The 12,657-nt window shown below is 48.8% G+C and overlaps 1 protein-coding gene across 19 annotated transcripts in view; it reads right to left on the reverse strand.

Annotated features, from left to right (window-relative positions):
- Positions 1-12,657, reverse strand: part of DNM1 (dynamin 1) — a 67,557-nt gene that overhangs the window by 15,766 nt on the left and 39,134 nt on the right. For 16 of the 19 annotated variants that reach the window (XR_011338885.1, XR_011338886.1, XR_011338884.1 and 13 more), the window contains exons 11-15: positions 11,929-12,015; positions 11,660-11,730; positions 11,156-11,207; positions 9,938-9,949; positions 8,564-8,677 (exon numbers count right to left, since the gene is read on the reverse strand). Coding sequence is in view for 13 of the 19 variants with exons in the window: in XM_069873633.1 (XP_069729734.1) it covers positions 8,564-8,677; positions 9,938-9,949; positions 11,156-11,207; positions 11,660-11,730; positions 11,929-12,015 (336 nt within the window). In the remaining 6 variants the exon portion in view is untranslated. The remainder of the gene's footprint in view (positions 1-8,563; positions 8,678-9,937; positions 9,950-11,155; positions 11,208-11,659; positions 11,731-11,928; positions 12,016-12,657) is intronic. The other 3 variants (XM_069873634.1, XM_069873635.1, XM_069873632.1) reach the window with 1 other exon arrangement.

Here is a 12,657-nt window from a genome sequence, read left to right on the forward strand (position 1 = left end):
AACAGCATCCTGGCCAAGAGGGGAAAAGGGCTTCTCTCGTTAGCTTTCCAGACTCGGGGGGCAAGGGAAAGAGAAGGAAGAGCCAGCACACGTAGAAATGGGAAAGTGGTTTGTGAAATACTACATAGCCGCCAGTCTGATCCCAAGAGGCTTATGCTGCTCATAAAATATCTCCCTCCGTCTATAGGAAAAAAAAAGATTGAGTCTATACTCTGCTGAGAGAGAGTTTACATTATGTAAAATGTGCCTGCTGGCTGTGAGTTGATCTGTAGAGCCGTGAGGCCAAGGAGAGGGAGTGAAGGGCAGAAACACTCAGACTGGCTGTACAAAACACAACATAGGCTCAGTTTGGGCTAGGGAATGTTGTAGGCACAGGTCTAGCTACCCCCAATCTGGGCTGCTGCTCCCAACGGGAGTCACACCGCTTGCATGGAGAACTGCAGAAAGATGACTGCAAGCTACTTGCACAGGCAGGGTAAGTGCCAGAGGATTACTCCCCCGCCCCCAGCGCAGAGCAGAGCCAGCCATATGGCTCTGTACTTTGCATCTACCAAAGAAAGAAAATACACGTGGCCAGGAAGGAGACCAGGATCCACGAGCCATTCCAATTGTCAGGTGTGAAGCACAATAGTTGAAGTCAGAAAGGGATGCTGCAGTTGCAGCCTGATGCTGCAGTATCCTTATTGTGGCTACACACCTCCTCCTTCTGGTGGCTAAACTCTACATATTAGTTTTGGCCAGAGACAGCAATGGTTTACACAATCATCTGAGTTATTCGTGGCTATCCTGTAGGTAACAACCTACAAGAAGTTCACAAAACTCAGCAGGCAGCAAGCCAGCCTGACTCAAAGCATTTCATCCACTCAACTGGAGCGCATCAACAGCCAGGGAAGTTTTCCTGCTCTTGGATACATGTGAAAGGAAGCTGACAGATGCATGTGTGGGCTCCCTAAGGTTGGAAATTGGCACTCACAGTACAAGAAAGTAATTGGCAGAATTATTAGGTTTCAGTTTGCATTTGGAGCACAAATAAACTAATTAAAGGTTTCTTTGTCGCTGTTACAACAAACACCACCTTTTGCACAGAGACAAGGGTCTGTGGATACAGGAACAAGAGTTCTGCCTTTGTTTTAATCAGTGGCTGTGCAAAATTAGGAGAATTTCATCTTACTTAAGCCTCTTAGTCTCCTTTCCTTCTTGTAAGATACAAAGTGCTAAGGGTAAACAAACCTGCCCCAGAGATGACTGCAGCTTCTGTTAAACCGTTTGTGCTAAACACATGCACAACATCTTGGGAACTCCTGTAATAAAAGACTCTCCTCAAATGAAAAGCCATTAACATCCTGTTTGATAAAAAATCTGCATGAATACATGCACACTACAATATTATTAGGAAGAAGTCTCTGAAAACAGTCTGGAGCATTTGAAAGCAAGCTAGCTGAGCATTTTAAGCTGAATCACCCCCCCCACTTCCCCAAACAAGAAGTTAGAAACTGCTTTCCACTTCTTGCCTTTGCAAAGAAAATGCACATTAGAAGAGCTGAAAGTCTGAGCTGTGATTCTTCCAGGAGACCCTGATCATTCCACAACACGCGTGCATCTCGAGACCATCTTTCCAAAACACAGCCCACCTGCGTTACTTCATTTTTACCCTCAGCATCATTTACTGGGCGCTGCGATCGCTGCTCCAAGCTGCAAAGCAGCTGTAATGGCTTGTTTACACCAGAAAGCTGTGGTGGTTTAACTTAAACAACACACCCTAAGATTTTAAGCTGATTTAGTCCAAAAGCTCTGCAGACACTAGGCCTGAACTCATGTGATTAATCACACCATTACCGTTGGCTTAGCAAGCACAGCCATGGTAATCAACTCACCTGCAGAAAAGAGAAGATTTTTTATTTACATCAGCTGAAATAACACACAGATTTAAACCTGCAGCTCAGCGCAACCCTAGGAAGCCGTCAGAGGGTGTATGAGAAAGCACAGGCAGAAACCAAGTGCCTCAAGAGGGAAAACTCCCCTGCTGCGACTCCTAAAGCCACAGCCATGCCCACCAGCCTTCACAAAGGACAAGCAGGCACTTCTTCCACCCTCTGTTTTGGTTGGTGTCAGAGCAGAGATGAACCCACAGTGAGGATCTGACTTGCTTTGACGAGGCAAAGTGCAACACGTGCAAGGTGTCATAGACCTCTGGGCCAAGGAGAGCGTTGGTTCCCCTTCCCCAGGGCACGGTTCGAGCCAAAGCGGGAGATCCGGGTGTCCACACTTTCGGCTACAACTCTTAACTGCCCACCAGCGCGCACGGAGAAGATCCTGGAAGGGAGCTTGCGGTGTACGTAAAGCCCTCCTTATCCCTGCAGCGCTAGGGAGAGAGGGAGCAAAGCGCGTAGGCTCGGACTAGCATCTGGAATCGTTACAGGGGAGCCAAGCGCCACAGAAAGCGACGGCATTCCTCAAGTTCCCATGTGGGGTAGGGAACCTTCCTTTCCCCCGCGCAACCCCATCCGTCAGCTTGCTTCCTGCCAACCTCCGGCCTTCCCAGCAGCCAGCAAGCTCCTCCCTCGAGTCTAGTTAGCTTTCCACTGCCACGTCAATTGAGGCAGAAGGACAGAAGAGAAGCAAGAAGGGAGGGAGCAAAAACCAGAAGAGGGAGGGAGGTTCAGCAATGCCAGACATAGTGGGGGGAGAAAAAGAGGGGATGCGGATTGCTCCTGCAGTAGCCGGAGGTGAGCTGCAAAGGCAACTGGCCAAGGTGGGTCAAAGGACCCTTTTGAGGACTTGGAAGCAAAGGCTGGTCCTGTTTGAGCTTTGCTCCGACCCCAGGTAAAGGGCTGAACTACAGGACAGAACTGGGCTGAAGGAGATGAGGGTGCGTGGGGCCTGGGAACCCTTCCACACAGCTCCACGAGGAAGAAGAGGAGTTGAATGAAGCAACAGGTTCTGCACACCCAGGTGACAGCCAAAACTTCACAGCGTTTCCTCCTCAAACAGCAGTAATTGATTTTTTTTTGTTTCTCTTTCTAAAAAGGTGCAGCAGCATCCAGGTGGAAAACCAGCTACCAGCCTGACACCAGCACTGGAAGAGGAAGGAGCTTGGAAGCTGCCTCCAAATTGGAAACATGCAGAGAGCAACGTTTTGTTCTTCCCAGCTGCCAGACGAGGATGTTTTTTCAATCAGGACTTGGACTTTCTTTCACCTCATCTCTGCCCCCAAAAAATCCCATCCCAAAAGCAGGGAGGGGAAAGGACTAATGAGCTGCTGATAGCCGGAGAGCAGATCGCAGAGGCTCCACTCCGTCTGCCCAGTGTTCAGACTACCTGTTCAGGACTACGAGATTGTACAGTAGTCTGCACATTGGTTAGGCTGTGCTGGGATACACCACTCACTGCCAGTGCTGCACAGGGACATGCTTGGAGAGGGTGGGCTGCGGGGACAGCTGCATGCGACGTTCACTCATCCCTCAGTTCGGGAGGATACCACCCTTCAGAGCCACGCTTCGTGATCGCTTTTACCTGCCTGCTCATCAGCCTACTCACAACCCTCTTATTCCTCCTGCATCTCATATCCCCTTCTTATTTCTTTCAGCTTCACACACTGGTCCCAGGGGCAGCTGTGTTCAGGATGGCTGGCTTCTGTTTCACATGCTCAACTTTGCTATAAAATGCAGAGACACACAGGCCTGGCAGAGTTACGACTGCCCTGTGCTTTGCTACCTGAGAAGGCAGGATCAAGCACAGAAAGGTGACTGGAGAAAGGGGATTTCACATCGTAAAGCATGCTGTTCATTAATATAAAGAAAAAGCCACAAAGGATTGAAAATTGGAGGTTTGGATGCTCTAGAAGTTGTGTTTGCTTTGATGTTTGTCTGGAAAAGAAAGAAGAGAAACAGTGAGTGAAAGCATAAATGAGGATTGATTAAGACTAAGCTATTATCCATGAGAAAACATGCACTTGTGAAAACAGATGAGTGAGTGAAAGCTCCACAAATGATGTAAAGAGAAGGAACCTGTTCCAGAGAGCATCCAAGAGCAGTGTGAGAGCAGGAAAGGAAGAACCTCCAAGCAGACCTGCTCCTACAGTCTTTAAACAAGCTGGATGCAAAAGGCTGGCACAGCAAATTTGGTGACTCGTGGGCATCAGAGCAAAACCAAAATGATTTCTACCAGCTGAGCTGGGCCTCAAGGACATGGACTGTTGGGGACATGGCCAAGGGGGAGCGCGGGGGAGTGCAGCAGGGAAGAGTCTCAGTATTGATGATTGTATTTCTCTTTAAACTAGAATTAGGTACAAGACACTGACAGGTAGAGAACAAGCAATTATTTACTGACTGGCTATAAGGTCACATCTTCCTCAGGACAGCGGAGAAAACCTTGGTGCTTCAAGAAAAAGAAGGCATGAAGACAGAGAAAGAGCTCAAGAACAACCGATGACAACAGCAGCAGGAATCTGCAGATTCCTAGAACATTTTTGATTGGAAGGGACCTTAAAGCCCATCCGGTTCCAACACAATTTTCCCTAGACCACATTGCTCAAAGCCCCATCCAGCTTTGCCTGGAATACTTCCAGGGATGGGTCATCCACAGCTTCTCTGGGCAACCTGTGTCAGTGCCTCACCACCCTCATAGCAAAGAATTTCTTCCTAATATCCAACCTAAGTCTTCCCTCCATCATTTTGAAGCCATTACTCCTTGTCCTGTCACTACAAGCCCTTGTAAAATGTCCCTCCCCAGCTTTTCTGAAGGCCTTTAGGTACTGGAAGGCTGCCATAAGGTTTCCTCAGAACCTCCTCTTCAAGGTTGAGCAAGCCCATCCCTCTCAGCTTGTCTTCACAGGAGAGGTGCTCTGGCCCTCAGATCATCTTTGTGGCCCCCAGCTCCATGTCCTCATTATGCTGGGAGTCCCAGAGCTGAACGCAGTACTCCAGGTGATGCACGGAGAATATGGAAGCATCTCCTCCACACCTGAAAGCACCTAACACTGTGTCTACCCCTCTTGTACACATATAGGGCTCAAACGCACTGACGTTGCACGCAACACACCAACACTTTAACACAAGCAAAGAAGGCTTGTGTTCTGTATTCTTCTCAGGCAGACACCTGCTATTAGAAGCCCCAACTTTCTAGTACATGTTTTACCTGAGCAAGGACGGAAGGTCCCATCTGTACTGTACATTCACATCAACTCCCAAAGCAAACAGCAGATGTATCCATCTACCCAGCTGCACAAACACTTGGGCACAGAGTGGCACAGTCACTTCAGCAGCGACAGGTGCCCTCGCGGAGGTGAGAGCTCAGGGCTCCTCTCCCGCTTGGCTAAGAGGCACCACTGGACACGGTGCTCATTGCGTCTTACTGCAAGGTCCCCATCGCCAGCAGCTCTGGGCCACCTCACAGACCTTTTTTCTAGCTGTCGGGAACGCCCTGCAGAGAAGCGGGCACTGTGCACTCCATAAGGGATTCAGGAAGGACCGTTCAGATCACGTTCTTGTATTGTGTCCACTGTGGGGCTTGCTGAGCAGCTCACCAGTGTGGTGACTCCATGGCCTCTCCAAGCAACGAAATCTCCCTCTATATTTCAAGCAGCCAGAGCAGGATCCTCCCTACTCTTCCCTCCCACCGCTGGCCTGTGGTATAATCCCACAGGTTTCAGGAGGTGTAGGTTCCTCAGGAGGGTCTCCAGGTCTTGGGAGGCCAGCTTCTGTGGGGCCGCTCTCCATGGGGCCAGCGTTTGACTCATTGAAAGGAGACAGGAAGAAAAACAGAGAGCCCAGGAGCACACACACATGCTCTTGGCAGCAAGGCAGAGTGGGGAGCCAACTTTCCACCCCCGCCTGGCGTGCTCTTTCCTTCCCCTCCCATTCCCCACCACACTCCTTCAGGCCCCTTTAGAGCATCAACAGCCATATATCCCTGTTAACATGTAACTCTGGGCCCTTTAAGACACTTTGAGTTTTAGTTCTTTCTTCAGAGACAGAGGAAAAACAAGCCAGCGCTGCGGAAAGACTGGTATGTCACTAATGGGGTCCAGATGTCTTCAATCCGCAGACTCCGGGTCCCGGCTTGCAAAACAGGGCAAGGAGAGGCTGAGCCCCCGCTCCTTCCAGCTCCAGAAGCGTGAGCCGAACCTTCACCCTCACCCCATCACACACTTTCTCACCCAGCTCCGTCCCCCATCACCCCTCACAGCTCTGCCACCAGCACTTCCATCCACACAAGATGGATTCGGCTCCTTCCTCCTTCCCTCTGGAAAGCTGCCAGAGCACAGGGGAACTGGGACAAGAGAGCCCACAGAACTGCAGGGTGGGACAGACAGAGCCTTCCCTTTTCTCCCACAGCTTAAGTGAAGAAAAAACATGTTGTGCAGCCTTTGAAAACACATGAGAACATTCCAGGAGCCGTAGGACCCAAATCCTCCTGAACCGGTGGAGGAGAGCTCTGGGACAGACCGACAAAGACAACCCTGCTTGACAGAGGATCATGCACTGCAGACACCTCCTTGGGATGGACTCAACTCCATGCAGGACTGAGGTTTAGGATGGGAATCCCCATGCTCACATCTCTCCAAGCTGACACTCAAACCGACCAACTTTTGGCTGGAGTTAACTCCAGCTGGAGGTCGGTCACAAGTGGTGTCCCCAGGGCTCAGTGCTGGGACATGGTTTAGTGACAGATAGGAACGGTGGGACTCGATGATCCAAGAGGTCTTTTCCAACCTGGTGATTCTGTGACTCAACTACAAAGTCCAGGTGGACATTGTTTCCTTTCTCCCTCCCAACAGCCAGGCATCAAGGAGTTGAGCTTGGGGAAGAAGCAAATAAAAACATGCTTCCCTTTCCCCCTGCTCCCACTCAGTCAAAGACAAAGGCTCCTTTCTCAGACCTCACCAGCATGGGTTCTCCTGCGTTTAGGGACTGAGGCTGGCAAGGAGCTGTTTTCATTAGGCAGCTCTACCTCTTGCTATGCAGAAGGGAAACTGCAGACCTCCAGTTGCCATCAACCCCCAAGGCTGCCCTCCCACAGAAGGAAAGGGAGGTCTAATCCCCATTCCTGGGCAACTGGAATCTCTAAACAGTTTACACAACCCCACTGCAGCCTGCCCACCCTCCCTCCCACTCCCCAGGGAAGAACAGGGAGTTCTCATCATCTCTGCAATACAGATGTAGCAGCTGGCTTTGATTAAAACACTCCATGTTTATACCACTCGACCTGTACATGCAACCTAGGGGAAAGTGAAGCCTCCCCAAGCAACTCTGAACACAACGGGAAAGGGTCTTACAGCAGAGATGCACTGATTTAGCAAAAGGTATTTCAGCGTCTGGTTCTTTAATTAGGAAATTGCTGCCTGCTCATCCATAGCAGCACAGCAGCAGTCTCCATGCAGAAAGCGATATTTAGAGGCTGATTCATCGCTGTATTTGTCATCATTTCCACCTGCCGAGAATTAAACGGGCCCACTGATATGAACCAGACAAGAAGCCAGCCCTCGCCGCAGCTCCCAGGCACACTGCTGTCTGCCTCAGAACACCTGAGGGCCACGAACCGCAGTAAGAGGCAGAGCACGCACTTCATTTGTGATCAGCAACCTCATTCAACTTGGAACGTGTGACTACATCCTGCCAGGCATTTTTCATCCCTCAACACATTGAGTGGGGCTAACCCTTTGCATCATGTCCTTACTAAACCCATCTGACTATTCTTTCTCTTCTCAAAGCAATCAGAAAAGAAAATTATCTACCTTTGTCTCACACAGGAACCAACACTGTTGACAACAATAATTTCAGCTAAGACAATTCTGTCTGCCTATATCATTTCCCACTGAAGCAGAAATACACCACAGCACATTGCCAGAATTCCTAATATTCAAGATTTTCAAGCAACTCTACAGAGTAGGTCCACATTCCCAGTCATTTTCACACATCACTGTACTTCTGACCAGCAGTACTTCAACCATTCACAATTCAAACAGCTTTACAAATAATGCATTAACTGCCATCTTCATAAAAACATTAAAAAGAGACTTTTGCCAGTTTAACAAATGAATCCTGGAAACGTTAAGTAATTTACTCAAAGTCAGAAGGAGCCAGACCAGAGCTGCAGCTTCAGGTACCCAGCTGCTGTCACTGTGCTCAGAAAGGAGGCAGCTTTTTCCTTGTGACTGAGATAGACGCATGAACACCTCTGCCACACTTCTTCAAGAAGCTCATCACAGCTGCTCCACAAACACTCCAAAGTCCAAATCTTGGAATTAACTCACCACCTCCTTGATCACAGCTGCCACAAAAGACAAATAAAGGTGAAATTCATTCGAAATTGCTGTCAACTTTCTGCTGAGCCAGGGCTTCAAGCATAGATGTTACCCCTTGTGCATCAAGAAAACTACGTTCACATCAATTCAGAAACATTCAGCAGTGCTGGGACCACAGGAATCCAGCCCAATGATGGTTTCAGCCTGGGTCACAAGCTGCAGACAGTGCTCAGAAGATACATCTGTAACACCCAGTTAACTGAAGGACTGATCGAGACCAGATGCCCAAGACTCAAGTCACAGAGCTGAGCTACTCACCTCATCGTCCTTGTACCAGGAGAGGTTCTCTGCTGTCAGGACAAACCAATACTCCTTGGAGCCACCCTTCATGATCCCAATGTTGTTGATGGTGAGCCAGCCCTTTCGGATGACCTAAGGGAGTAGAAAGAGCAAGCATTAACAAGGGCAACAAGCCTAAGAGCTAGAGCCTTAGGCGACAGAGGAAAGACCAGAGGGTATCCCTACACAGAGTAGTATGGAAAGACAAGGAACACCGTGCTCTCTGCTGCTGCCAGAAGAGCCCCCAGCTCGACTGGCCAGTGAAGGTCTTTGCCTCAAAACAGCCAGGAATGGTATAAAAAGGACACAGGAAAGAACTTGGCAGTGCTGCATGTTATAACCTTTACCAAGAGGAAAGAGATGCAGGAAGAACTGCATCAAGAGTGCCTTGGACACTGGCACAACCTAGAAGCACCAGATCACAGCAACACACCCAGAAAAGGCCATGCCTAGAGAACATCAGGACAGCAGTGCACCACTTGGCACAGCGCACACGTGGAGTGCTTTACCCAGCACAAGGCGGGGGAACCAGTTCAAAAAAAGAAGGGCAAGCAACCCAGAAAGAACTGAGTTTAGTGAAAAAAAGACTCACTAAGTATAACAGAACAAAATGGTGCATCTGGAACTAGTACCCTGGACTGCAGCATTCCCAGGTATTTCAATAGTCATTAATTTAGGGCAAAATAAATTCCTTTAAGCTTAGTCTGTGAAGAACTCGGGCTATTACACTCTAGGGAGCTCCACTTCAAGTGCTGGTTTAGAGCCTCACACATGCAGTAATCAAATGCAAGCATGCATCAGCTTAAATATCTTAGCTTTCGTATGTATTACTGCACGGTTAACACCCAAACCCACCTGCACGCGTTGTGTGCGCACCTTGTTATATGGATGTGCTTGCTGAAAACAACTTGGCATTGAAAAACCATGGGAGTGCACTGCGTATTAGCAGATTGCACTGTGTGAGCAGCTTAAAAGGTACACAATCCTCTGAATTGTCAATTTACTCTAGGAAGGTAAACGTAGGAGCACGGGATCTTTATCTCATGCTTATTGTTACACTCAAGATAGTCCTATTCTCTCTGTGGACAGGAGGGGGCAGCGAAACAGAACCACATATCCTTGGATTACTGCTTTTTATCTCCACCCACTCACAAGGTGTACCAGCAATTCTGAATTTTTCCTCAGCATACTACCTTTTCACCTCACTTCTGCTTCACCTGTGTCTACATGCCAGCTTCCCTCCTCTCCCTAATTCAGCAGCAGAGGGAATAATTTGCCTATGCACTGTTCTCGCCTTCCCAGATGCAACATTAATGTTCATTAGCACACCCTACTGAGTGGCCTTCTACTCACCAGGATCTCATCCTGCAAAGGGGAACCATAGCAACAGCAGCAGAGCAGAGAGCAGGAGAGGAGCAAAGAGAGGAGAGATTGTTACTAGGAAAGCTGGAGCAGGAGAAGACAGGCTCAAAAATTAAATAAATTGGAAGCTGGTACCAAATATTTCACTCTAGGTGTTAACAAAAGCAACCCCCATCCCAAAATGAAGTCTGTTAATGGGAAAACCAAAGCGCTGGACAGGTAGATCCAGAATTCACCCTTTGTGCAGTTTCATGCTCAGCTCTTCTGTAATTTATGCTACAGAGGATGGGTTACCTAGAGCTGCTCCGAGATCCCATTAAATGGATGGATGGCCTGCCCAACCTTGCTGACCTACCTGCCTGCCAACAGCACTGAAACCATCTGCATGTTTATGTGCAGGGAAAGGTGGTCAAACATATTATAAAGAGAGTGAATGTCTATAAAAAGACTAAGCAAAAGCATTTGCTTCCATTCTCTATGAAGCTGCTTGTAAATCTTTGTTTCTACAAGATCTTCTTGTGACAATAGCCATGCCACGTCCCCAGCAAATCTGGGAGAAAATGTCTTTGGCCCCTTTTTAGTGGTATATATGCTCCTTGGAGTTCCTGAAGGAAGAAGGGAACTCCTCCCCTCCACTGCTGTCTTCTCGCATGGGGGTGTTCTCATACCTACTCAGTGCAACCACAGCTATAATCACCCTTTGTCCCCCTGTACAGAGGGGTTTAAGTATTTCCAGCAAAGCTTTTCAGAAGTGTCAATGAACTCTTGAAATCCCTTTCCAGAAAGTAGATACCACTGCTGGGAACGAACTAGAAAAGACAATTCCATACTCTGTTGGAGTATGGAGTTAAATCCTACTGTTCTGTACCCCCTACATCAGAAGAGTTAGCACAGCTGGTGAAGGGGCTGAACAGAAAGGGATTTACACAACGCTAATAGGGATTTCTACCAGAAAACCAAGACCAGATCTTGATTATCAAGCATCTGCTTCCCTCTGCAGCACTTTCCCTCCATTGTTGCTACATACTCGGTTCTTCCTGGCTGCAGTTAGACTAAGGTGCTATCCTCCAGGTATAAAGAGAGTTTGACGAGTAAAAAAAACCCAACTTAGCGCACTGCTGCATCCAGCCCAACACTTGTCCACCTGGTAGCTTCCAGGTAGCAAACATGCCCTTCTTGCAGCAGTGAAGGAGATGGAAGTTGGCCTACCTGGTTGCCAGCTGCCTTCTTCTTGCTCATCTGGCTGCTCCTCTGCTGAGCACTGCAAACAACAGCAGAGACATTCAAAACTCCCAAGGCTCTTCATGACCACCTGAATTCCTGCTCCCATCAGATAGCTGCTACAGTTAATTCATGCCCCTCACCACTGGGTTCCAAGCCTTGATGACCCAATCTGTTTCCATCTGGTCTCTCAGCCAAGTTTATTCATCATCTTGCTCCCACCTGAGCCACACTTGGGTCATTAACCCTCCACAGCTTCTGCTCTTTCCTCCTGACACAACTCTAATAATTACTCTTAACTCACCCTTCTACGCATCCCTCACCTTGCAATACAGAGCCACTGAAAAACAAGCAATAGTGAGCGCTGAACCATACTTTGGGACCACAGTATCCACACCAGGGCCTTTGCAACCCATTCACTGGAACAGCTTTATGACAGAGCCACAGGAAACACATGCAGAGAAAAGGAGGCAATAGGACGTGGATGCTTACTTGGCAAAGCCAATGAAATCCTCGTGGTTTGTGTTCATGTAAGCCAGCTCGATGTCTATTAGAAGCATGACCTGCGAAACAGGGCACAGACAGAGCAAGACAGATGTTAGTGAGCGACACTGCTAACAGTCGGGGCAGGCAGAGCCTTGTACATCTTTCATCTGATCAGCCCTCTACAGCCAGACAACCCTGGGCTCAGCCCCTCTAGCCTCAACCGTCCCTTCAAAGGTGTCCCCCACCCCATCCCACCCACTCTTCCAAGCCCCTACCTGATCTTTGGTCCTGCCTTCTCTCTCACGGATGTGAGTAGTAACAATACGCTCCATCTCTTCACGCAAATGAGGGTACTGGCTCAGCTGCAGGAGAGAGAAAACACGTGCACATGGGAAAGGGAGGTACAAAGGGGGGAGCAGCCCCCACGTGTATGCATGCATACATACACCCTGCAGTCAGAGACTTTCAAAGGAAGTTCTGGGAAGCTGGACTTGCAGACAGATTTTTCCAAGTTCCTGGAGGTCTGCCTGGGGCAAAGTTGATTCCTTCTTGCTTTGGGCTTCAGAAAAAAGCTCTTTTCATTCTTGTGGCAACTTCTGCCTCGCTGGAGACCTGCTCCAAGCCCACCACATCCTCCTGGCAGGAGGCTCTTCAACCCTAGAGGTAAACACACTCCCTATTGCTTGTTGAGTTTTTCACATTAAAGTGAACGATTTCTCTAGATGTTCAGCATCCCATTGTAGTAAGTGAAGTAGGTGAATGGCCTGTCGCTACAGCCTGCTGCATCCTGTGGGAAGTCTCCCTGGATTTCAAACCTCATTTGCTGAAGCACTAAGTGAAAGCATCTGGCCCTCTCCAACATCTGCAGAGACAGAGGATCTGACCATCTCAAGAGTACCTGCCTTCAAGAAACACTGTGCTGTGGGCATCCAGCTGCTTCCACCTTCTCTCCACCCACGTTGGGCCAGATTTATGGAGCTGAGGTCTATATTCACATCACACCC

Source organism: Phaenicophaeus curvirostris, chromosome 20 (assembly GCF_032191515.1).
Source record: "Phaenicophaeus curvirostris isolate KB17595 chromosome 20, BPBGC_Pcur_1.0, whole genome shotgun sequence".
Lineage (NCBI taxonomy): Eukaryota > Metazoa > Chordata > Aves > Cuculiformes > Cuculidae > Phaenicophaeus > Phaenicophaeus curvirostris.